Source organism: Pollicipes pollicipes, unplaced genomic scaffold (genome assembly GCF_011947565.3).
Source record: "Pollicipes pollicipes isolate AB1234 unplaced genomic scaffold, Ppol_2.1 Scaffold_5724;HRSCAF=6776_pilon_pilon_pilon, whole genome shotgun sequence".
Lineage (NCBI taxonomy): Eukaryota > Metazoa > Arthropoda > Thecostraca > Pollicipedomorpha > Pollicipedidae > Pollicipes > Pollicipes pollicipes.
The window spans coordinates 55,723,779-55,750,963 of NW_023596746.1; the positions used below are offsets into that span (position 1 = coordinate 55,723,779).

The 27,185-nt window shown below is 46.5% G+C and overlaps 1 protein-coding gene across 1 annotated transcript in view; it reads left to right on the forward strand.

Moving 5' to 3' along the window:
* Positions 1 to 204: 204 nt before the first annotated feature.
* Positions 205 to 27,185, forward strand: part of LOC119103238 (pregnancy zone protein-like) — a 66,109-nt gene continuing 39,128 nt past the window's right edge. Inside the window, 10 exon segments of the mRNA XM_037226680.1 lie at positions 205 to 218; positions 1,088 to 1,254; positions 2,243 to 2,375; positions 3,947 to 4,070; positions 12,624 to 12,740; positions 15,464 to 15,621; positions 15,942 to 16,035; positions 21,974 to 22,195; positions 24,533 to 24,633; positions 25,974 to 26,079. Of these exon segments, the coding sequence (XP_037082575.1) occupies positions 205 to 218; positions 1,088 to 1,254; positions 2,243 to 2,375; positions 3,947 to 4,070; positions 12,624 to 12,740; positions 15,464 to 15,621; positions 15,942 to 16,035; positions 21,974 to 22,195; positions 24,533 to 24,633; positions 25,974 to 26,079 (1,236 nt within the window).

The following is a 27,185-nucleotide window of genomic DNA, read 5'->3' on the forward strand; positions in this document are numbered from 1 at the left end:
TTTAAGCAAAAGGTCACATTCTCATTTAAAGTCAGTTAAGTTATTTGAACTTTTGAAGCTCATTGTGACCAAAATGATACCAGATTGCTTTGAGCTTTGCATTTGACTAAGCAGCAAAGATTACGCTAGGCAGTATGTTCCCAAAACCAAATGTTGACCTACGTCATTTTAGATCACTGACCTATTCCGACCTATAAGAGGCCCATGGAAGATGTACGGTGCGGTTACTGCTATCAATATACCCGAAATGAGCACCATAAACTATCCCATACAGTAAACCCTAGGGTAATAAAACAGGTTGGTTTTGACCTTGGTGAGACCCTTATACCTGACCTCAGGTCAATGTAATTCGCTCATTCAACTGTTGCGTTGTCTAAGAAAGCATCTCAGATGTGTATGGCTTCGTCTAACACGCCGTTGTTCGATCGGGTTGAAGGATTCCCTAGAAATTGCCTTCGCTGAAACCATGACCTGATTTTGACCTGCCATAGGTCAGTGCCCTTATAAGGTACATCTAAATTTTTTATGTCAAATGATCTGCTATGCAATTTTCTACAGCTATGCAATATTTGTCGTGGTTGCGCCCCGCTGTTCGGAAATCATTCTGGAAAAATCTTCGGAGGGCCACCCGAGCGCCTGTCAAGAGCAGGCAATAGCCTCCATCTCTATCTCCATCCCCTGGTCATCGGCGTGGAGCTTTTCTAGGAGCTTTCCTAGAAAACCTCCTGAACTATACCCTATGTCTGCCTCCCACTTTTTGAAACATTCTCAAACCTCTACGTGTTTGCAGCACATGTTTATATAATTATACGATAAAGAACATGTAGCTTGTATGATTGGTACCCTTAGAATGGTGTGACATTGCATATAGCATACTAGATGAAAAATATAACATAGAACACTACATGAACATAATAACGCGAAAAAGGGTCGAAGTGGTCAAATTTGCAGAGTCTCATGTAAATTACATGGATGACAGCTCGATTAACATAAGCATAAGCTAAAACGCGTCGGCACTCCCGTTCAGGTCAACAAAAGTCTGGCCAGCTGTTCCAGCTTTGACAGTAGCGTTGGTCCGCTGTTGCAGCCGGTACCTGTTCACAGCGCCCAAAGCCTTCGTCGCCGGCACGCCTGAGCGGGTGTGTCTGACCCTGTTCGACGTGCCCGAGACCGGCGACCTGACGCTGACATTCAAGAGAAGTGAGAGTGGCCCGACGGTCGCACAGCACACCCAGCAGGTGTCGGGCGTGGCGGGTGAGTACCGAGCCGGGGTATGGCGGCCCAGGGACTTCGTGGCCACGTGCGAGGCTGCCACTCACTATGTAGTCTGAGCTGGCGTTTGAATTGATCTCCGTTGTGGCCGACTCGAGCTTTCTGAAAATGTATGCTTGATTAAATGTCATTTTTGGGTGCACGGTGCATGCTCACAGGCTAACAATAAAGCTGAAAACCAAGGCATCTAACAAAAGCTTCTGTGCAGCTGTTATCTTTGCGGCATCTGGCCTCGTGTATTTGTGTCGGGCACAACACCGAGCTGTATATTAATGCATTTAGTAAATTTTCTGCCACCGTCTTAGCGCTGGTCAGCGATTGTAATCCCATACTGGCACTACTAAAGCACAATCGTACGCAGCACTTAACGTTATAACAGGGATTAACACCCATGGTAGCTGTTAAACTGTGATGTGAGGCCACCAATTCAAAGAGCTGATTGATTTCGTCGGACATTATGATTACCATGCTGGGCGGCTGCTTTCAGTTTCAGGCATGCATCTGCACCCCCATGGTATCTACTAACGTTTTAAGTCAGTAATTGACCTGTTGGATAGTGCCAGCGTGTTGGCAATGAATGCATCGCGTGCATATGCCTGTTTCTTATAGCTGGAGACATGACACCAGAGCAATGCACGAGCCCGACCGGAGATCTTCGGTCGCTGCTCGCTCCCTCGGCGAGTGGACAAAGTGCTTGACATCGTCACCACTGACCGATCTGAATGCACCCATCCGGTGACGGCGAGGCCAGCCACACCATCTGTTTCCATGAGCGCGCTTCCTGGCCAGGCCACCCATCAGTCGGCTCAGCGTCTTGGAGCGAAACCGGCGGCTCCTCGCGATAGCATGGCTTCGTTAAGCCCCCATCCGCCCTACGGTGTTCAGATACACGTGCACCTCCCAGGGGAAAATAGGAAACGCGCAGCAAATATGTGACTAAAACAGTCGTTAATACGATGTCGTATTTCAGGTGGATCTAAACAGACCTGCTTTGCAGTTCAACTACCAAAACAGAGGATTTATAACGCCTGGATGGGTTTGGAAGTGACTTACCCATCCGCCGTCGACTACGCCATATCAGGAAGTCTACGCGTCTCTACCTAGTAAGTCAAATAAAGTGTCTTTCCACTGAAATCTGCTGCGAGTTTTGCAAAAAAGTAAAGCGGAATTATGTGTAGATAAGTGAGAAAGAATTATGTCTTTCAACGACATTTTGCTAAGAAGAGTTTTTGTGTGGATGCAGAACCCCTTTCCATATATGTGGTGAAGATACAGAATTTCGTATGTAAAGAAGTCCTGACGGTACAGCCGGGCGAATTTACGGCTGGAGAGCACCACAATGCTTGCAGCAATGCATAAAGAGTCCACCTGTCAATAGGAAGTGATTAAGGGATAATTGTGTATCATGTGTATTTCATGTCCACTCTATGGTGTGGCTGGTGGGTGGAAGGTGCAACCAGGTCTGCATGGTAGCCATTCTCTGATGTCAAGTTACCCGGTTCACAAATGTGACGCATTCGCGCTAAAGCACCGGATTCAAACGATTATGTTAACACACTCCGGGGTGGCCGGCTAAATGCCCTTCGTTCGGGTGGAGGTTAATTTGACCCTCCCGAAATATCAGAAAGAGAAGAGCTAGAAATACCAAATTCACAGGGTGAGTTGGCCCATACGTGCACTCACTTGTGTCAAAATTTGAATTCCTAGGTCTGGACCCACGGGTCAGATAAGGTCAAACAAGTTCGAAACCCAGATTGGTATCCAAAGTACCTTAAGACCGTCCATGCAACCACCGTGAACCTGGATACCTGTTTAAACAAACGGTCAATGGCATTCATTTAAGGTCAATGATCTTGCGTGACATTTTAAATGTCATGGTGGCTAAAATCACACAAAAGTGCTTTGATTTTTGCATTTCAATAAACGTTAAGGATTACGATAGTCAGTTTGTCCCTAAGAAAGCGTTAACCTGCGTCAGTTTAGGTCAATGACCTACTCTGACTTTAAAAAAAGGTCATGAAAGATTGTAACGCAGCTCTTGTTATCTATAAATTCAAAATGAGAACCGCAAACCATCCCATACAGCAAGGTCTGGGTAATAAAACAGCTTGGTTTCGTCCCAGGTCTGACTTTCATACCTGACCTAATCTCCATGAAATTTGTTCACGCAATTGTTTTGTTGCCTAGGCAACTATCACAGAGATGCACGGCTTCGTCTAACACTTCGCTGTTCCATGACATTAAACGGTGCCCAGTAACTTGTCTTCGCTGAATCCATGGCCTGACTTTGACCTACCTTAGGTCATTGACCTTACGATGTATAGCTAAATTTTGAATGTGAGACTATTTGCTGTTCAATTTTTTATATTCGGGAAAAATTTGGCGCCGCTACGCCGCGCCGTTCGTATGTAATTCCGGACAACAACCTTCGAAGGGGCTAATTGACATCCCAACCGAGCGCGTGTTAAAGCATCATTCAAAAAGCATACTTGCCCGCAATATAACTTCGAAAAGAGAAATGTGCGGCATCTGATCCATTTAGTCTGGCAACCACTTCCATATTGGTAACAACAATTCAAACATTCACAGGATAGGGCCTCGCGCTTTACAGCATTTTGCGATACAAGATACAAGCCCCATTAGTGTCCATACCGGCGAATGCCGCGCGTTTCAGTTTAAGCGACGTTCCTGAAGAGCATCACTTCCTTCAGACAGACAAGTACGTATACAAGCCGGGACAGCTGGTCCGCTTCCGCGTCTTCTCCGTCGACTCGAACCTGAGGCCAATTTCGGAACCGGTAAGTTACACCGCAGGGTCGGGAGCCCCTGCACTGCGCCGAGGCCTCGCCGGTCCTGACCGGTGGTCCCGACCAATGCAAATAGTGTGTTCCCACCTTGTTCCCTGCTTAGGAAAAGGTCCCTCGGAGCTCAGACCGACACGGAGCCGACTGTTCGGCGTTGGTGGTCTACGAACGAAATAGGGGCCCGCTTGTCCCAGGGTGTACCCGATCGGTGCAAGTTGGCTTTGGACTGACAGTTCATGGCCCGGCCCCGCCTTTGTGCCTTTCAATCGGGCATTTGATCGTCGGTCCCGAAGGGCTCTTCGGCTCCTCTGCGGGTCCTCGAGCGCTGTCTCAGGCCCACTCTGGTGTTCCTTGTCAATACCGACCCTTGTCAGGTGCCTCCCCTGACCAAGCAGTGGCCGCTCATTGACTTAATGGCCGCGAACAATGCAAATCGCGACACTTGACCCTGTCCCTGCTTGGGAAATGTGCCAAGGTCCCAGATCTGACCCTAAAGTTCAATCTGGTGACGAATCTTGTCACGGTCGCTAAGACTTCACCATAGGAATGTAGTTAAGCAAACTAGGGTTGGTGAAGCGAAGTGGGGAAAAAACGAACACCAGATGCACTAAAAAGCAGGGTAGTTCCCGGCTTTGAACCATTTCACTCTCAACGACGCCATGGAACTTGAGTCTCTTGTCCTTCCCCCTGCAGAAAAGGAAAGCACAGCCCGATCTAATGCGTTTGCTTGCCCTGTCTCGGCGAAAGTTGCTGTTGTTGGGAATCATTATAATTTTGTTTGGTCTCGATCTTTGAAACCAGGTATCGGTAATAGTTATAGAATTGATGGTATGCGGCTTAAGACGTTTTTGGATATGTACTCCTTGGGAGCAAAGATTGTAAGTTGATTTGGGCGACAAGTGACGTCTGCCATGGAAATCCCGGCTGATTGCCGCAAGGCGGGGTGCAGGCGCACCACCCCCGCTAGGCACGCTCGACATGGCCTGTGTTGGCAATCATAGTCGGACGATTACAGCTACCAGCCTAGCCGGTTGGCGTCGATCGTCACATCTTGGCAATTGCTTCGCCAAATATCCACGTTGAAGTGAAGGTCGAAACATTTTAAGGATTCCTCCGAATGAAGACGACTAGGAACTTGACCACGCTTTTGGGTGCAAGTATTCCACCGTTTTGTTTTTTATTTTCCGATAAGACGTCATAGCACATCAACGCTACTTGCTGCAGTCTGTATGGCTCAAAACATTACTGAATAATGTCAAAACACTCCCGCAATAGCACAAAACTGGACCATAGTAAGCAATAAATATAAATCGCGTGGTTAAAGGTATGCAGTGTGCAGAAAAAAACAACACAAAACTCGAGTCAACACGGTACGACCGCGGAGCTTTCAAAGTGTGACTAACTCAGTCAGGTGCACTAACTGGACAAAGTATAGCAGTTTTTGTTTTCTTTTATGGATATTTTGCCTGAGACACAATAAGTAGAGCATTCTTTAGATTTTGCATAGTTTGAGCTTCTTTTTGTAACGGGCCTTCATGTACTTGTACTTCTACATGTACATGTACATGTACTTCATGTACTTCATGTTCCAGAAAGTTGGGGGACCAAACTCACCATTGGGGGAGGGGGGGGGGAGCAGATTGGACATTGCGGGACAGGCAGTGGTCCACCCAAAAGAGTATAAGTCGACACCGGTGCGTACTTGTTTGTTTTCGTCATGAAACGTTTATATGACAAAACTCACTCGTAGCTCTTCAATCACCCAATACGTGGCAAGGCGTTACTGGATGCGCGCTGAACTAAATCTTGGGTACTCGCGTTCCGGGGGTCTTGCCATCGGGCCAAACATAATCGTTGCGCGCTAACATATTCATCCCTGAGTTTAAAGGGAATGTTCCAATTTGTATAGGATTTTGAGCCGAAATAGCCACCTTGAGGACGCTTTGATACAGTTCACGGTCATGTCCTTTTAAGACCCAAAGCGCTTCGGTTCCTGAGCCCGCCAAAGTTTGAAAAGGTTTATTGGGAGCCTACTTTAGCCACCTTGGCATTAATGACGTCGTAGAAACGTCATGCGATCGCAGCTATACTACAGGCTGCTTTCTGCTTATGGTCAAAACAGCATGACCACTGAAACATTCGCAAAAGCGATGATACGGCACGTATGATCAATGCGCGGAAGGGGATTGGCTGTTAGCAAGATCTCGCTGCTGAATGTGTGTCGCGAACGTAAGCGTGAACACTTTTGGGTTGTGTGGCACTCGTCGTGAACGGGGCATTTTTCCTCGGTCAGTGTTATAAAAAAGAACACCACTGTCTGCCGAAAAAGTTCGGCACCCAGAAAACGAGCATCCTCACGAATATTATAAAAAAGAAGACACGAGGGCAAATCTGACTTTGTTTCCCTGCTGGCGTTTTTATTCTTCTTCTACTGGCGCATTTCGTACAGACAGCTCGGTTGCACGACAGCTCTGTGTACCGGATCACAGAACCTTGCACGGGCTTCTGGGTTAGCACGGCATTAATAAATTAGGGAAACATTACAGTGATTTTAGATACATCTTATACTCAATATTTCACACACGCACTGTACGACAAATTTACATCTTGAACAAAAAATTGTGCTCCACAAGTACGACCTCTTGAGCCGGATTACCGTGGCACCTCGTTGGGACATTGTTTTGAAGGGTGCTCACGGCGAAATGCGGTATTATGTTCGAAATTCTGTGCGGAACTTGTGAGGAAACGTGCAATTTTATAACTACGCGAGTTGTGCAAGTGTAAGAGCATTGCTGTGACATTATTTAAGTCTACTGATACCCAATGAAATGTGATATATCAATATTTGCCTCTGCCTTAATGGTTGTGTTTGAACATGGCAAGGTAATGTCGGCAAGCTAAGAGAAACACTAGGACTTATGTTGCAGATGTGTACAAAGACAATTCGGCATGTCATGATCTTGTCAAGATTTTAAACCTATTGATCTATGTGATTGCATATTGTCATTGCAATGTAATTAATATATTGCATGCCATTATATCAGCAATTTATTTTGGCAGCAGGGGCTAGTGCGCGCAGCTCATTAACGCACATGCTCAGTATAGGTTCACGTGATACGGCTTTGCAAAATTGTCCTTTCCTAAATAATTCTGTAAATATAACGCTGTATTATTAATGATGCACATTCTACTGTCTTAACAAATTTTGTATGCAGGCAAGCATTGCTTGTGAGTCATAAATGTCATAGTCACTGTAACTGCATGAGGTGCTGGGTGGTGAGATAGGTGGTCAAGTATTGCTGTTGGCGTCTTGGATAGCACTTAATATTTTCATCATGAGCCGCTTGTGCGCTGGCGGCTTCATAACTTCCTTGCATTTTGCCCATCCACCCATAAGTACATGCACTTATCATTTCTCCAGTCTCAGCATGTTTGCAGTGTCATTTCACCACATGTAAAATTTTCCTGCCATTTTTGTGTAAAGCAGCCTGATGGCTGCAACATGTTACATGGCTGTGAAAGTGCAAGACGTGTTTGCATCTTTGTCACCCACGTTTTGTGGGTTACCAAAACAGGCTGAGGAAGTGATGTCACTTATTGGTTGTTTGCTTTGCTGAAAGTGATTTCTATGTTGTGTCAAGTGTTTTTGGTCAGTCATATGCCAGATGGGGAGTCAATACAAGAGTGCACGCTTAAGCCATCTTTTCGATGAAATTTATTATAAAAGCAGTGCACAATGTACCACGTTGGTTGACTACTCTATGGCAAGCCTATGAGACAGCAGCTTAGAATTTATGAATGGTTGGTAGGAACTGATTTAACAATGCCGAAGGGCTACCGACAGCAAGAATACCATTGCACTACATCGATTATATGAGGGTTAAATAGTAATTGCATAAATGATCCTAAGCAAAAAAAAAAAAATATTGGTGCCCCAACTTCGCCATCTTCATCATAGCAATGACAATGCTTTGGCAATCAATTCATAGCAACGTAGCATATCTATCAATTTTCACATGACACCGCATTTCCAGTTATAAACAATAAAGAAAGTAACTACTGTGTGCATCACAAGATATCAATGTCATGACTACAGCACTGCAGGCAAGGATAGGTCAACAGTACAGCATTGACAAAATCATCAACAGCGTAGCAGCAACAGCAACAGCACAGCACATCGTGCTTTGATATTAATAATCCGGCATAAAAGCCGGCGATCGCTACGCTGCGTATGTCAGACAGTCCGCCAAAGCTTTTCTAACGGCTAGCACCAATACAAAAAATCCACAACCACCCTCTAACCCGCCACCCGACACAGCGCCCGCGACGAGAATGTCCGGTTGGCGTCAGCTTTCGTGTGCTTCGAGGTATTCTTAAGGTCTGGATGCCAGATGCTGCCAGGTATTGCTGTCGTCACAAAACGATTCCATGACGCCAGCAAACAGTGACATAATGGGGCACAATCTTACAAACTTTGAATTTTTGCGACTTAACACCCGCCCGGGGCTAGATACGCTTTGCACGGGTGTGGTGGGGTGGGGGTGGGGGGTCAATTTGAGCCCTGAGATCTCTGGAACTAAGAAAAATAGAGGTACCAAATTTACAGGACATGTTAACCTGTACGTGAACTCACTATGTCCAAGTTGCAAGTTCCTAGGTTATGATCTTCGGGTCAAAAAAGGTAAAACAAGGTCAGGCTCCAGGTTGGTCTCCAAAGTGTCCCCAGAACCAGAGTGCATTTCACTAAGCGACAAATATTACGCTAGGCAGCATGTCCCTAAAACAAAATGTTGACCTCGGTCATTTTAGGTCAATGACCTATTCTGAACTCTAAGAAGGCCATGGAAGATGTATAATGCGGTTCCTGCCATCAGCAAATTCGAAATGAGCACCAGAAACTATTCTATACAGCAAGCCCTAGAGTAGCAAAACAGGTTGGTGTTGACCTTGGTGTTAACTTCATACCTGACTTTAGGTCAATGTCGTTTGCTCATTCAACTGTCGTGTTGCCTAAGAAAGCATCTAAGAGATGTATGGCTTCGTCTAACACTCCGTTGTTGGATCAGATTGAAGAATTCCCTAGAAATCGCCTTCGCTGAAACCATGGCCAGGCTTTGGCCTGCCATAGGTCAGCGACCTTACAAGGTACATCTAAATTTTTGATGCTAGGCGATCCGTTGTTCTACTGCCTACAGCTATGCAAAATTTGATCTTCAAGGTGGCTATTTCGGTTCTTTCGGTTTCGGTTTGTACAACCTTGGATGAGAGCCAATTGACGCCAATTATACATGACAATAGTACTTACAGATGCCAGATATTGACGACTCGACAGTTAAATTTTTATTGACCTTGGCCAGTGGAATGGCAGGATACGTATGACGTTATCATCGTATTACAATTCCCTGATTAACCTTGAAATAGTCTGCACAAAACAGTCTACACGTCTTTGCGAGCGCGACGCTCAGAAACAAGGGGATTTTAGGTCTGAAGAAGGGAAAGACTGCGTAGTGCATCGGGCGACCTTCAAGGTGCTATTTCACTTCAAAACCCTACACAAGTGTGAAACACTCACTTGACACAGTGTCACACAGTGTTTGCATTTCATTTTTCTAGGTTTTACGATCTGGTGCCCTGTGCCACCGAGTAGGCTGCGACAAACAACGAAGTTTTTCAATACCACACAAGCAAAATTTTGAAGAAGATAGTTGTCGCTCTCCACTATTCAGTTCTGTTGGTGTTAAGCCATGAAATACTTGGCAGCGTTTTTCGAAAATCAAGGTGCCTTTTCTTTTTAGTTCAGTCTAAGCAGCTTGCAGCTATAACTGCTTGCGACTAACAGTGTTTTCAACCTTGCCACACATCGCCCATTAAGGGGGAGACCTGGTGTGCCTTCCCAGTCCGCTCCCGCACATGGATACTTACGTTAAAGAGAATGTTCCACATCTGAATATATTGAAGCAAGGGTCAGATATGATGAACGAAAACTCAGTCAGAAATGTACATATACTTAAGTGGAAAAGACTGTTTAAGATAAAACAATTTCTCGATTTCGTAAATATGCGGCGCAATGCATCATTGTTTGATTGCGTCCTCGCGCCCTGCACAAACTTGATTGAAATCCAATTGATGGCTTTTATGCCTGGAAAGCGTGCTCACGAACGCTAGATATGACCGAATTGACAACTATACCTTTCTTGGCCTTGATCGGCGCTTGGATGTTGGAATGGCATGATTTGAATGACGTTATTACGTCACCAATGCTTGGGTGACTTTGAAATAGTTTCCCCGAAAAAGCCTGCACCTCTTCGCGGGTGTGCAACTCAGAAGATGGAGAAGCTTATGTCGCAACACGAGCAGGGCTGTCGAATGCACTGATTAATTTTCAAGATAGATATTTCAGTTCAAACCCCCATACAAATCTTGAACACTCACTTTAATGAAAGGCGTGTTGTATGCAAGGACAAATTTGCGTTTTATCAGCATAATGCGCGTTTGCGCAGCTATTCAAATAAAATTTCCCGCGGTTTTCGGTGCGTCATAAATCATTTTTCCTACAGTCATTTAAGTGTTATGTTTTTAGGACATTCGTTCTCCAGTTTTAAAGTAATTTGAGACAGTCAGCAGGAAACCCTCAAATATGGCCAAATACGAGGCACGTTCTGCCTGACATAATAAAAGGTGAACGATCAGTAGACAGAATATGCATTCGAATATCAGACAAAATTATAAAACATATACAAACTCACGCATATCAATTTTCCAGCCAGTTTCACACCATGGCAAGTTCGAGATGTCAAATCACCTGACTGTCATTGGATGCCGGAGCAAGTCTAAAGTGATGCGTGATCTTAGCTATTTGTTTAAGGCAGACGTTCTTTCTCTGATGAGGGTGACTTCGAGAGTTTATAACGGCGTTCGGACATGATTTCAGTATCAATGCGTTTTTAGCTAGCCCAGAGTTAAGAAGTTCTGGGTTGTTGGCCTTGCGCATGTGCTGGTCTGGCGCCTCCTCCTGCAGGTGCTATGTCATGCGTCGTGACGGAGATGTTGTTATCATTCCAATGTAGGTCGTGTTGCGGAACCGGCAGTTTTCGTGCGTCATCTTAACTCCTACACTGCATCGGTGCGCTTTATTTGGTCTGGTGTCAGGCTGTTTTTCATTGCAAGGCTTCTATTTGCCTTGCTCTTACAACAGACCACGTGTCTTATAGCATTGTCGTCGTCAGTTGGTGTGATATTTGAGCTGACGATTTCTGCGAAACATTTCAGTTTCATCAGTTCAATTTGGATATAATCTGTTGGTCAATCGTGCTGTTCGAAAAGTAATTATAAACAAGCAACAGCTTGCACCGTTCAAGCTCGTGGTGCGTGCTGGATCAGCGGGAGCCACATTTTAAGGCGCGTCGTAGAAAAAGAACGGATGACAGCTACGTGGTGACGCTCTTGACATTCGCTAGCCAGGTTCGCGTATTTGCCAGCATCATTAGGCCTACGGTGCATTGTCGTCACGGAAAAATCCGTTACTTGCATCCATATCGATGGCAAGAAATGGTAAACGGCTGTCAACGCTCAGGTCAGTATCGCTCGCGTAGCTCGGAAACTAGAGAGGTTTAGGTCTTAAAGGGGCAGGGTTGTCAACTGTACTGGCTAATCTTCAATAGGTCAATTTCAATTCAAAGCCTCCAACAAAGGTGTAGTCTTCTCTTTAAAGAAATTATAGATCCAAAACGATGCTTCATTTTGGCATTGGACAAATAAATATATTATGAGTGTGACATGGGAACAAGTTTCAATTCGTTGCAGTGTATTTGACAGAAATTTGGGTCCTACATCGGTGCCAAGGCAATAGAAAAAAAATACACAATGGTCGGTGTCTTGCTTCTGCAACAACCGTCTGCAAGCTTGGCTCAAACGGCTCAAGCCGTTCAAGCCGCTTTTTTTGTTTGACCAATCACGTGACTTTGCATCCCACTGATCTTCCGCATGGCACGCTATCACGTGTGCACCTCGAAGAGAACCATGCGCTGCGATGGCGGTCTAGACAACTCGGACAGCGGTCTCGCGCGTGTTGAAAAGTAACATAAACACCAACGGCCAGGGATGTAGGCAAGGGGATGGAAAAAAGGGCCGTACTGCCAGCTCTCCAGCTGAGCCGAAATGCTTGCAACAGATGCCGTGATATTTACAAGAATGTCTTTTAGGCTTCTAAACCTGAAAGCGAATTTTACATTTATACCTCGTGAGGAAACTTTTGGCAACGTGCCATATGATACCATGAGAGAAGTAACGCAGTTTAGAAACGGCGTTGCATCGCGGCCTTATACCCATCTACTCGATGGTCTTTGCGCTTTGTCCCTATACGGGCGGTGCTACACAGTTTTTTGTTTTGTAATCCCGTTAATGAGTGACGATAGTTAGGTCACGCTATTCTAAATTACGCATCCCCTAGACGTGCGTTATTGGTGTCATGTCCCACTATGCTATCCAAGTGTCCGTCGGTCGCGCAGCCAGTTGGTCGAGCTGACTCTCTCTTCCCACTGTCTTCAGTTGCCGCAGATTTACATCGAATCGCCGGCCGGGACGAGGGTGGCGCAGTGGACAGATGTGACTGGTCAGAGCGGGCTGGTGCAGCTGGAGATGCAGCTGGCCGAGGAACCCAGTCTGGTGAGTGGTGCAACCGGGGTTACTGCGGACCGAGGAGTCCAGTCTGGTGAGTGGCGCAGCTGGAGATGCAGCTGGCCGATGAACCCAGCCAGGTGAGTGGTGCAGCTGGAGATGCAGCTGGCCGATGAACACAGTGTCGTGATTGGTGCAGCTGGAGTTGCAGCTCGCCGATGAACACAGTGTGGTAATTGGTGCAGCTGGAGTCGCAGCTGGCCGGTGAACACAGTGTGGTGAGTGATGCAGCCAGCTGGACTCGCAGCTGGTCGATGAACACAGTGTGGTGAGTATTGCAGCTGGTGATGCAGCTTACCAAGAACCCAGTGTGTGCGCGCGCGCGCGTGTGTGTGTGTGTGAGAGTGTGTGTGTGTGTGTGTGTGTGTGTGTGTGTGTGTGTGTGTGTGTGTGTGTGTGTGTGTGTGTGTGTGTGTGTGTGTGTGTGTGTGTGTGTGTGTATGTGTGTGTGTGTGTGTGTGTGTGTGTGTGTGTGTGTGTGTGTGTGTGTGTGTGTGTGTGTGTGTGTGTGTGTGTGTGTGTGTGTGTGTGTGTGTGTGTGTGTGTGTGTGTGTGTGTGTGTGTGTGTGTGTGTGTGTGTGTGTGTGTGCATGTGCGTGTGCGTGTGTGTGTGCGTGTGCGTGTGCGTGTACGTGTGCGTGTGCGTGTGCGTGTGCGTGTGCGTGTGCGTGCGTGGGTGTATGGGTGTGTGGAAGTGTGCGTGGACCAGTGTGGCTGGTGCAGTTGGAGACCTGACTTTCAGGCGCGGGGCTAATATGTGGGGGGGGGGGGGGAGGGGCTGAGCCAAAGACGCTCCTTATATACACAAAGTGCCAGCCGTGATTACCCTCTCGCCTGTCGGTTACGGGCTGAGCCAGAAATAAACGGAGCGGACCACATCTTTCTTTTCGCCCACTTATATCTGTTAGAATTCTTTCGTGTTGAATCCATAGCGTTGCCCCAACAAATTATTGTCGGAGTGTTCTGAGCGATTTCCTCGCATTGTGATGTTATAAACGTGGCCACTTAAAAATATCAGATCCTGTTCCTGTTTATACCTATTGGTTTTTGGCATTGGTTTTTGGTTGTGATGGGCTAAGTGGATATAGATGATGTTAGCTCAGCGAGCTAATGCGGCTATCGATATCGCCGATTGCTGTATACAATAAAACCCATCGCACCTGAGGCCATAGTGTTGAAGCTAAGTCAAATGCTAAATTAGAAGATCAGACATCCCAGATAACAATTGCACTCTAGTTAAAACATGTGATATTGGCTAGATACTTCGATAGATGAAACTCTTAGCTGAGACATGCGTTACATGCGTTACATTACACGTGCGTTACGTGCGTTACATGCGTCGCAGCCCAAAAGTACATACAGTTTCAGAACAATTCACATAATGTGATTAATTTCTAAATGCCACACAAGCCGCGCAAGTTTCCACACTTTTGTTGTGCTCGCGTAGATATGACTGCACAAAGCCTGGTTAATGATCTATGCGAGGCATGCCCATATAGTGGAGCAAAATATCATGCATTAGGTATTGTCATTTTGTCGCTTACATGACTTATGTTTCTGAAACATGGATGAGATCAGCATAGTATATGTGCTCGATCAGCGTACAGAGGCGTAGACTTCCGCGCGGAAGCAGCGGTCTTCAAAGGCCGCGTGTTCTGAGTGATTACGTTAATATGCACGTTCGGTTTCTACCGGTCCATAGCAAATATATACCAAGTTTGAGCTTGAAAGTTCAGAAGTCTTCGCGGGGTTGGTGGATTCTATAGACTTTATCTGGCACTGAAGTTCAGCTTCTGCTGATATGTAACTAAGGCCAGAAAGCTGGACGTCCCAAATACAGGGTCAAGAGCGCACGCGACCGGAACAATAATGCTTGATGCTCCCTGCCAGACATTATGCCATAACAAAACATGTCGTCGAGTGGGATGGCTTTTAAGCAATCGTGAAATTACAGGTGTAAGCGGTGTTCTGTCTTCAGCCATGTGTCACCTGTAGGACTGGGAGAGCTAGGGGAGTGGCAGCCACCCTACCCTCCAACAGGCAAATTTCAGGTCAGTGACATGATTTTGTGGCGTTACCGTGCAGTAGTGCTCGGCACAGTCCGTCCTACCCTCTGACGTCACCTGACCTTAAGCGCAGCCCCTGCTGCCGGCTGCATGCCTCGCCAGTCAGGGGCACATAGCGAGCGCTCAAAGCGGCTCGAAGCCGCCCCAGCCACGGATGAGTGAATCCGAAGACGTGGGTTTAACCAACAAAGGTGCTTTAGCGGATAAACAATTACTGCTTTCGCAAAACATCCCGCTGAATTTTTGGCACCTTTCACTTATCCTGGTATACTGAAGGTCTGACATTTGTTTTCATAAGTACATGCAAACTAAAAACATTGCTAACATCCATACTAATTGCAGAAAAACAAAGAGCTTATGGCCTATTTAGCTTACACTTTCAAGGATGTGAAGGCTATCGATATCTTTACTCAAATACTTCAGTCAAACATGCTAAAAGCGTGCCACATTTGGCAATTTGGTTCGGTTGCTTCCAGCTTGGCTCAAAACGCTTTATCCCTCGGATAGGCCATGCAGTCACTGCAGGATTAGCATGCAAGGCTGCTCAGTGCGTAACAATCTGTCGGTAGATCACCACGGGGGATCTCCTGTACCGTCTGGCTGGTGGCCCGAAAGCCTGTCTATTCCCCGTCTCGTTGTTTGCAGGGTGAATGGAACATACACGTGGCGACAAGCGGCGGGCGTAAGGTGAAAAAGACATTCAAGGTCAAGGAGTTTGTGCTGCCCAGGTTCGAGGTCAACATCCAGGGTCCCCCATTCATTCTGGGTGACGCCGAAGAAGTGACGTTGAAGGTGTGCGGAAGGTGGGTGCCAAAGTGTTATGTTCCGAGATGTATTGTGGACGCCGTTGACGGGTGGATATTCGCGTCAAGCGTGCTCGCTTACCCCTTGTGATTACTGTGCCGATGACCCACTGAAACGGTTGCTGATCCATACCGCACTAGTGTGAGGTGTATGTGTGGTGACATGGGCGCCTACGTTTACAAACATCCAAAATGGCGATTATTTCGTTCTACGGCTGTGCTGTCTGTAGATACATGCCTTTGTTAGTCCCTGAACTACAAGTGCCTTTCGGAAGTTATGCACTTTAGGTTCGATGTAAAACTACTGCAACCAATTCTAGGTACACCTACGGCAAGCCGGTGCAAGGAAAGGCAACGATTCGTGTCACATCTGACTTGCATTACTCCCAAAGCAAGCATATCAAGGACGGACTCGTAAGTACAAGTGTGCACCTAGCACTAAATGTGAACTCATTGATAACTTCCGGAGCCCGTTGCCTTGTCCACCTCTTTAAGCTAATGGGGATCCCCAAGAAGGCATTCGGAATCCCTAAGAAAATCTTTTGGATCCGCAGGAACATCTTGGGATCAGAAACATCTTGCTACCAGGGATCGCCAAGGAGGTCTCGGCAATATTGTTTGGGATGGGTGGCAGGCTCTTTTAAGTCATTTTCCAATGCTTGAAAGAGCTTTCTCAGCCTTCTCACCTGTTGTTGCACCCCTCGACGTGAGATTAGGCCCGATCAGTTAAAATGCATCTTGCTCGAAATTGGCAATTTGCGCAAATCTGTCATTCAGGCCGTGGGTGTCAATTTCTCAAGGTACTTGGGACCTTGAGAAATTGACACTCACGTTTCACCCCCCTTCCCGAGCAAAGTCGGCGTACGCTCTGGTTTCTGGCTATCCAAAAAATACACATACGTACATATACATACGTATATATATATATATATATATATATATATATATATATTATATATATATATATATATATATATATATATATATATATATATATATATATATGGATTCAAACTACACTTACCACATCTTTTTTAACCTTCTACGAGAAGCCACATCAATCACGTATGCAAGCCTAGCAGTTCGCATCAGTTTTGTATAAACGCACTTGTTTTGTGGAGCTCAAAGAGCGCAGTTGCATCTCGCTCTTGTGAACTGAAAGGTAAACTATGCGTACAATTTACCATTCCCTGTCTTAAACTTTTTGTGTGCATTTTTGTGCATTCACGAAAATATTGTTCACAATATGTCCGGCATTGTGTACCGTGTACATGAAGTCCCTCGACATTTAAAAACGAAAATCATTGATGAGCCATATACATTTCACTTTACATCAAGCAAAGCGTAAGCACTCCTCCAAGCATAATTTCAGAAAATGGTTCTCTACCTTTCCCCACAACGCTTTGAGACGTGTTTTCCCCTTCATAATGCCTTTCCCCGCTCGCTTCATCTCACACGACTGCGAGCCAGCTGTAATTCAGGGAGACCCTGTTCCAAGCTGGTGTGCCACTGAGGGAAAGCCACTCTAACCCGCTTCAGCTCGTATGTATGGCGAATGAAACGACCATAATATTAATGCCGCCTGCAAGCAGGTTGTTTGTAAAAGCGTTGCTAATTGGGCTCACTCTGAGACGGCAGTGACCAAGGGCGTCTTGGAATCTTCGACCTTCGCTCAGAATGGAATAGTAGAAGAGTGACATAGCATGGCTTTGACAGCGCGAGGTCTCAAACTTTAGAACAAACCCCCGAGGCCCGGCGTTGCAGTCTCCGTAGGCCCCGCGGCGTCGGTCTCTGCCTATATTGGGCGGCAGCCAGTGAGCGGACGAAAACGGCATTGTATCTGAAAGAAGTACTTTTGAACGCTTTAAGATGCCAATTCGAACTTTCAGAAGGTAATTGGGAGCAGGTTTCACCTGTGCAACTTATATATTTATGATAGGAACGTATGAGCATCCACACAACTGCAAATCGGCGACGGAATTTGATGGCGGAATGAGACAAATAAGCATAGAACCGCTTTTTCTTGTTCCTTAAGTTTTTTATCACCTCAGAAGACATTCTCAACACTTGACATGTGAAACTGACGCCCTGGTCTAATTTTTGACCGGCACAAATTCATTTAGAAAGACTTTCGGGAGCATTATTTCACAACGGCTGTTCTCGAGCGTCAGGTGCCCGCCATCCGTTGTTGTCCTACTAACACCGCTCGGTTGCATGGAAACTGCAACTGTGGCCAGTGGTTTTCTTCCTTCTAGTACTGCGAGTACGCAAGCTCAGAGTTCTTTTTAAAATTGTTCCACATGTTTTCTCGGATCAAGGATGCACGCAGGGGTAAGACGCTCTAGAATAGGATATGGGCTGAGCCAACAAAGCTGACCTAACCTACGCTAAAATTCTGATTTTTCTCTGGACATCGGCTAGTTTAATTTCCGGTCCTAATATCAAGATTAAGCTGAAATAAATATTTGATCGGTTCCAACCTTTTTATGTTGTTGATGTTTGATGTCTCTTGATGCGTTTAGCGCCTACTATACCGGCAGCTTAGACACCAGCTGCATTTCATTGGCCCAGTGTTTCCTTTTTCGCTTATGTGCATTGGGGGCGATGGGTTCAGTATAGTATTGAAGGGGATTAAAGGCAATGTTTGCCATTTGTATGGGGGTTTTGAACCGAAAGAGCATTTTTGAAGATCATTTGGTGCAGTTACAGCCCTTACCTTCCTAAAGGGAATGCTCCAAAGTTGAGATATTGAAGCATGCATCAGATATGATGAAATAGGCTCACTTATAGTAAAATGCATACTATTTAGTGAGAAGGACTGCTTTAGAGATCACAATTTCTCTGTTCAGTAAATATACTCCTAAATGCGTCATTGTTACTCCTTTTAAAGGCAATGTTCCACGTTTGAAGATATTTGAGGAGGCATGGGATGTAATGAAAACAAGCTCAGCTATGACTGTTAGTGTATCTTTAAGAAGAAAAGACTGCTCTAGACAACACCATTTTTGTCCTGTTTAGTAAATATGCTCGATATGTCATTGTTTAAATATGTCTTTTTACCTTGCACAGCGTTGATTGAGACCCCACTGGCGGTCGTTGCCGTGGAAATCGTGCTCACGAACGCCAAATATGAACGACTCGAACATTATATATTTTTGGCCTTGATCACCGCATGGCTTATGGAATAGCAGGATTTAAATAACGTTGTTATGACGTCATGAATGCGACGTTGACATTGCAATATTTTACCCGAAATAGTCTCTCCATCCTCGCGAGCGTGCAGCTCAGAAACTAGGGGGCTCAATTTTTAAGATGGGCAGGGCTGTAAACTGCACAAAACGCTCTTCAAAATGATTAATTTAGTTCAAAACCTGACAAAATGTGGAACAGTCCCTGCAAAACTTTAAACTTTCAAGTGTGTGGGATACACACCCGTCCGAAGATGTGCAGACTGTTTTGTGCATATTACTTCAAGGCCACTCAGGTATGCATGCATGCAACAATAACATCATTCAAATTTTGCCATATCACAGGTCTTGATACGTTTAAGGCTGATAACAATATTTTTGTAGAACCATCCAGATCTGACGTCCAGGAGCACGATTTACAGTTCTGACAGACGTCAGTGTGCTCCCATTCAGTAATGAGCAAGCTGTGCCAGTTCCAACCATGAGTTGCGTTCTTTGCTGCGTAATGTAAGAAATTATGCATGGTCGCTGGCTATTACGGAAATGATGTTTCTGACTGAATAACTTGAGAATGGCGCCATAACCAAGTATGTAAACGCAAGTATACGTTTTAAACTCTCGTGTAACTGTGCAGAAACGCTACGAGGGAGGCCCAAAACATGAGCGCATAACCATATTTGGCTAAGCGAACATCTTCCGCTCCGCTTCTGCCGTCTTTTGGCGGGTTGGAGTTCTTTATGTGAGTGCTAGAGTGGCAATCTTGCACAGCTACTTGACACCATCTCAACGTCATGCAAACTTTCATGACGTAATCAAATAATGACGCATGGAGAGGCATATCTACGAAAGCGAGAAATGTTGCCATCTAGAGCAGTCTTTTTCACTTAAAAACATGTCAGTAGGTTTAAGTGAATTGATTGCATCATATCTGATACTTGCTTTAATATCTTGAGATGTGGAACATTCCTTCAAAATCAGCATTGTGGCCAGGGTGGCTCAAGAAATCCGAAATGACACAATGTGTTACCCCTGGATGAACGTCCTTTTCATTTTTGACGTTCATTTTCGACCTCATTTTGATCATCCTTATTTAATGCTTAGACAACCCCTTACCATTTTCCGCGCAAGAATCCCAGAGGATAGGAGCCTAAGTGCACTTAAGGGTCGTTAAGGGTCGTTAAGGATCGCCCAACTCTCATTGAACATTATCATATCCACTTTTACTGACAGACCTCCCCAACAAAAGGCTCTCTAGCATTCGGTTTCTAATCTCTATTCATGTCCGTCAAATGTTGCCGTGTCCGACTCGGGCCTGTTGCGAACATGGGACCATCTGTCAGACACTGTGGTCTCCTGACCGACACGACATATTGTTACAAGGGTCCCGCTCCCGACCAAGGCGACTCGCCGCCACCGGACTTGTCTTTACTTGGTAAATGGGTCCCAGCGCTTAGACCAACATGAGGCCGACTGTTGGCTGTTGTTAGTCTCGGACCGAAATAGACGCCCGTATTGGCCTTGGGTGTTCCCAAACGGTGTAAAGGCTTTTCCGACGGACATTTGAGGGTCCATGATAATGCCGTAAATGGATCTGCCCTACAAACCTGTGTCCTTAGTGTGACCTACAGCCAGCCACTTGTACCTTCTAATCCGGCACTTGATCGAAGACCCCTCTGCGAGGCTCCTTCGAACACTGCCCTAGGCCGGTTCTGGATTCCTTACCATACATGACCTTTGTTATGCACTGTGTTCTCAAGATCGACACAGTGGCCCCGACCGATGTAAGTCGCAGGCCCTGGCCTTGTCCCTGCTTGGGAAATGCGCGCTGAATTTCAGACCTGGCGCTTGAGTAAGTTGGTGGCGAACCCGTCACGTATCACGGTCGTTAAGCCTACACCAAAGGGGTGCATTTTCGCAAAATAGGTTAGGGAGCTGAGCAGAGAAACCCTAGCCTTAAATACACAAAAATTGGTTTCGCCCCAGGTTTGATCTACTTTCCTCTCGCCGTAATGGAGTTTGGATTTATACCCAATTGAATAAAAACATACAGCACTGGCCTAATACGTTTCCTCGCTTTACCTCGGTGACAGATATTCTCGTTGGGCACCATTATCATTTTGTTCAGCAGCGACCACCGAAATCACGCCTCGGTAATCGATGCAGGGCCGACGTTCCGTGGCTTCAGACGTTGTTGGGGCATTTACGGCTTTCGGAGTAAATAGAGTAAGCTGGCGTGTGCGACCATTAAAGGCTGCCTCGGAAATCCCCGGCTGGTAGCCGTAAGGCGGGCTGCGGGCTGCAACATCGCACTCGTGTTAAGCGTGTTTGACAGGGCTGGCGCTGTTTTGGAGATTATTTAGAGGTTAAATGGAGGTCAGCGTGTTTCAGCGGTTCTTTTGCTGCTGCCGGCTAAACATTTGCTCACAATTTTCTGTGCCAACGTTTGACCGGTGTGTTGTAATTTCCAGTAACACATGGCATCGTATCGACAAAAGAACGTAACTTTCTGCAGCCAGACATTTTCCTTGCTCTTTTTGCATGTAAAACAGTTAGCTTCTACTAAAATACAGGTAATTTGGATTCCGTATTTGCAATGCCCTGCCAGTGCTTTGGCTCCAGAAGGTGGGACGGGGCAAACTCACCTGGAAAGGGGGGGGGGGGGGGGGGGGAGATCGGACAGCGAGGGGCAGTAGCGCACCGAAAATAATACAAATGGATACCCGTGCCTCAGACTGTTCAGGAAGTTCAGAAATGCCATCTTTCCATCATTTTTAGGCAGGACATGCTGATCATGTGTTTGAAAAAATCCCATTTTCACTGACAAGCACGTAACCAATGAGCTTTTTCAACGTTGGCGATCAGTGTTCTTCAACTTCAGCAATCAGTGCTTTTAACCGTTAGCAGTGTTTTTCAACGTTAGCAATCCATTTTTTTCGAAACGGCTGGTACCTTACGCCGCTAAATGAATTCATAACGTGGTACTTCTTATTTGTTTCTGTTGTAATGCCGGAGGATATGCATGGATGCCACAATATGCACTGCATACCTGCACTGCCATACAATCTTCGTTTGTCACCTGTCGAAACCGTGACGCAGGCGGAAACGTCCCCCAAACGGCCGCCGACTGGTGCGGCTCCGTCTGAACACAGTACACAATTCGGCAGATTTCCGAGGACGACTGTCCCGTGTTCCATATCAGTAGCAGAGACCTCGGCTTCGGATCCAAAACCCGCAGTTTCAAGGTCACCGCCGAAGTAACAGAGGACGGCACTGACGTCACGATTAACAGCACCAAAACGTTCACCGTTGAGTACCAAGAGCTGAAGTTGGACACTGAAAACCAGAGAAGCAAATATTTCAAGCCAGGACTTCCCTTCACCGATCAGGTACGTGCCAAACGGGCTAAGCGCCAATTTGTTGGAAGGCATCGGGGTCGTGGCGTAAAGGAAGTGTGGATTCTCGCTGATTTGTGTTTGGGAGAAATGCAAAGAGGCATCATCCGCGTGGAAAATGGCATTTCTGTATTTTGCCTGAAGGCAGCGAGCAGAGATAGATTTGACTCTGAAGGACTTGCGCCGACGCGAACAATTGGTCCCGGTCGCTAAGCTTCTAGCTGAGACGAGCCATGCAAATGTAGGTGGTGACGCATTTAGTTTTGTGTTTCGCAAGACAAGCATGCTGGATGTTGATAAATAAGGATTGGAGATGATCAATTACACAAGCGTTACAGTCTCTTTCCCGTTCAACGCTCATTGACGTTGGTGCGTGAGATATAACACCTGAATTTAGGGTGCGTGTTTGTGGGCCCGCGTAGTTTCTTAGAAAGGATTTCGTTGTCGGTGAGATGAGAGCAAATTCTTTTGAAGGCCAGCTTCTTCGGAATTTGGAATGAGCATGATAAAAAATGGTTAGTCAGAAATAACACTTTTATTTTAAATTCTTTTTTTTTCTTTACCTTTCTCCTAATATCCCCTCTGTTTTCAAACGCAACGTGCTCGTAACGTGCAAATGCCTGATAGAGTACCATGGGACTACTTGCAGAATTGCACTTTTGGTGCTTTTATCTGGTTGTGAGGTGGCGACCCCTGAAGCCTGCATTACATTCGGACACGGCATGGTGATCAGATACCGCAAGTGTATCAATGCTGACGTGAAGCACGTTGGGTCTCCTGCTAATCACAAGTATTCCAGTGGCCAACATGGGATCTGGCGACTTTACGCTGGGTCAGCTCCTCCCCTCCTGGGGATTGTGTAGATCAACGTACGCTAAACACCGCAGCAGCCAAACTCTCATGCGCACGGATGCACCAGCCTGGAGGAATCCTACTAAGCGTGCTGCACCACCCAAAGATAACAGAGCTTGTCTGTCGGTACACCAAGTATGTGTGTCCTGGTGCTCTGCTGCCGAGTGGCTGCGTCAAGTGTAGCTGGATGTGCCTGGCTCTATTTCTAACTCCGTTGTGTCAAGTGTAGCTAGAGATACTTGGCTCCGTTTCTTACTCCGCTGTGTCAAGTGTAGCTGAAGGTGCTTGGCCCGTTCCCTAATATAGCTGTGTCAAGTGTAGCTGGAGGTGCTTGGCTCCGTCTTTAACTCAACTGTGTCGAGTGTAGCTGGAGGCGCTTGGCTCCGTCTCTAACTCAGCTGTAACGAGTGTAGCTAGAGATGCATGGCCTCGTTTCTAAGTTAGATGCGTCAAGTGTAGCTAAAGGCGCCTGGCTTCGTCACTAACGCAGCTGTGTCAACTGTAGCTAGAGGTGCTTGACTCCGTTTCTAACTCGGCTGTGTCAAGTGTAGCTAGAGATGCTTGGCTCCTTCTCCAACATCGCTGCATCAAGTGTAGCTGGAGGTGCTTAGCTCCATCTCTAACTCAGCTGTGTCGAGTGTAGCTGGAGGTGCTTGGCTCCGTCTTTAACTCAGCTGTGTCGAGTGTAGCTGGAGGTGAGTAGCTCCATCTTTAACTCAGCTGTGACGAGTGTAGCTGGAGGTGCTTGGCTCCGTCTTTAACTCAGCTGTGTTGAGTGTAGCTGGAGCTGCTTGGCTCCGTCTTTAACTCAGCTGTGTCAAGTGTAGCTGGAGGTGCTTGGCTCCGTCTTTAACTCAGCTGTGTCAAGTGTAGCCTGAGGTGCTTGGCTCCGTCTTTAACTCAGCTGTGTCGAGTGTAGCTGGAGCTGCTTGGCTCCGTCTTTAACTCAGCTGTGTCGAGTGTAGCTGGAGGTGCTTGGCTCCGTCCTTAACTCAGCTGTGTCGAGTGTAGCTGGAGGTGCTTGGCTCCGTCTTTAACTCAGCTGTGTCGAGTGTAGCTGGAGATGCTTGGCTCCGTCTTTAACTCAGCTGTGTCGAGTGTGGCTGGAGGTGCTTGGCTCCGTCCTTAACTCAGCTGTGTCGAGTGTAGCTGGAGGTGCTTGGCTCCGTCTTTGACTCAACTGTGTCAAGTGTAGCTGGAGGGTGCTTGGCTCCGTCTTTAACTCAGCTGTGTCGAGTGTAGCTGGAGGTGCTTGGCTCCGTCTTTAACTCAGCCGTGTCGAGTGTAGCTGGAGGTGCTTGGCTCCGTCTTTAACTCAGCTGTGTCGAGTGTAGCTGGAGGTGCTTGGCTCCGTCTTTAACTCAGCTGTGTCAAGTGTAGCTGGAGGTGCTTGGCTCCGTCCTTAACTCAGCTGTGTCGAGTGTAGCTGGAGGTGCTTGGCTCCGTCTTTAACTCAGCTGCGTCCGCCGCCACATTCAGATCACGGTGCGCCACCCGGACAACACACCAGCTCCCGGTGAGCTGGTTCGGCTGTGTTTTGAGACCCACCGGACGACGACAGACCTCGGATTCGCCATGAAGTGAGTGTCTTCGGTCTTTGTTCTCACCCAATTTTATGAGATTGACCAGCAGAAATGCACTGGTGCTTTAACATTATGAGTTCTTGTGCTGAAATAACCGAGCTTCGACGTCCCAAGAAGAACTTGGCATGTGACAATGGGCTGACGCAAAGCCAGGATCGTAGCTAGCTTAAAACCTGGCCGTCGCTGAAATAATAGTTATCTATGTAAATGGCAGACATAAGAAAGTAAACTGGTTACCCCGATCTTTGTGAAATTTGAGCTGACCGGCAGTCCTGGTCATAGGCATATTCCGATATACAGATTATAGACAACATACTTAAACACGCGCTTGGGTGGGGATAATCTAACTCCTCCCCCGAAGATTTTTTTCCAGAATGACCTCCAAACCGCGCTTCGTAGATTTGCTTTACTGCGTCTAGCTGTGGGACAATTCAATAGCCGACAGTTTGTGATAATGGAATTAATGTATCATGTAAGGTCGTTGACCTCTGACAGTTTAAATTCAAGCCATTTGTGTCAGTGAAGGCAACTCCTAGTGAATTGTTATCAACTATGTATGTATGCGATTACAGACTGTTAACGAAATCCATACATCCTTGAGAGGGTTTATTGGACAATTAGAAATATTATTTAAGATCTTGACAAATTTCAATGACCATGTGTCAGGTTTGAATGATGTACAGCTGTCTACGGAGCTTTTGAGCCGAACTTGAGGGCTTGCTTTTTAGTCAATGTGTTTTTCACGCTTATTTTGAATTTCTTGCTCACAGAAACACCAGCAAGCCTCTTATTTGGACTTTATAAAGAACAGATATCACTGGCCTAAAATGGTCCCCATCGACCTACTGTTGTTAATAGCACGCCTTTCGGCGTTATACTTGCTGCTTTGTAACCTTCAAGACTCACAACTTTGTAGTTGGTTACCGTGACTTTCTGAAGGTCAAATAAAGTTACTGACCTGAAATTAACACCAGGCACCTTTGCTTAAGAAATGAATCTAGGTTAAAGGTAGTTTCATGAGAATGTCTGTGGGCCCTTTTGACGCCGAGCTGGTGCTTAAATTTATTTGAGCTCTCTGACTCAAAAGTTACGACCCTAAAACCCAACACGAGTGAGTCACATATTGGTCTACCCATCCCTACTGTATATTTAGTATCCATAGATTACTTGCTCTTGGAGATGTCAAGGGTTATCTTGACACCTTCCCCGACCCGAAGCGCGTCGCTGTCATTGGCCACCCGGACGCATGTTAAACGAGTGTAGTCCCCAATGACTGGGAAGTTCCCAGTAACTCGGGAAGTGATGCTCTCTAACTCTGCACGACTGTACTTTTGCAGGTCTTCTGCCGATCCGGTCTGTCTGAACGTCACGTCTGACAGCAAAGGTGTGGTCGCGTTCACTGTGCCACCTCAAGATCAGAAAATCGAAGACATATCGATTCAGGTATTTGATAAAACGCCCAAAAATGGTGGCGTTTGTTGTGATAGCAAACGGCAAGAAACTCGGGTTAGCGAGTCTGGGGCTCCGTTTTTGCATCAACATCAGCAATAGGGACTTACGCGCTCGCTGGCCCCGGCGGCGCTTGCCCCTACCTTATACTATTCATTACATCAATATCTTCGTTACTACATGCTAACACTAGACAACTTGATACAGACACATAAATATAAGTAAATCGCGTACGCGCGTTGATGTTTTTATACCATGAGACAAATGTTGTATGCGTGCGTTGCGCTAACATAAGTGTTTAATGAAAACATTTTGTTGTGCACCTCCGCCGCAAACAAGTTGCGCGTCTGGACCGCCCGTTCTTGGGATCATGTGTTCGCTCCCGATCGACCCCATACTGAGCCATGTGAAGAGTTGGGTAAAAGGGTAAAAAATGTGCGTGGATGGTCTAGCTCTCGCAACGTTTCGTCTCTCCTGTTTGGTTTCACGCAGTAGACTAGTGAAAGCTGAACGTTCTATGAAGAGAACAGAAACGGCAGGGGAGACGGAGTGTGTTTGCGTGCGTGCGTGCATGCGTGCATGCGTGCGTGCGTGCGTGCATGCGTGTGTGCGTGCATGCGTGTGTCGTGCATGCGTGTTTGCGTGCGTGCGTGCATCGTCGTGTGCGTGTGTCGTGCGTGTGTGTGTTGCGCGCGTGTGCGTGTGCTGTGCGTGTGCGTGTGCGTGTGCGTGTGCGTGTGCGTGTGCGTGTGCATGTGGGATGTGGTTTTTTTGCGCGCTGAGGAAGACGATTTCGTCTATTTCATCCTCCTTACTTAGTTGTGACTGACAATGCCTTCAGGTGTCCATAAGTTAGCATGGTGGAAAGTCTCAGATTTGTAATCGACGCATAGCCTATTCATGGTCTAACGATTACGTAGCTTAATACACGCCCAGGTGGCCGGTTAAATGCACTTCGCTCGGGTGGGAAGCCAAATGACGCCTGTGATATCAAATACTAAAGAAGAAACACAAGCTCACAACTCACAGCAACTCACAATTGAGTTGGGTGGTATACGACTCATTTGTGTCAACAGTTGATGTCCATATCACATAGGTCA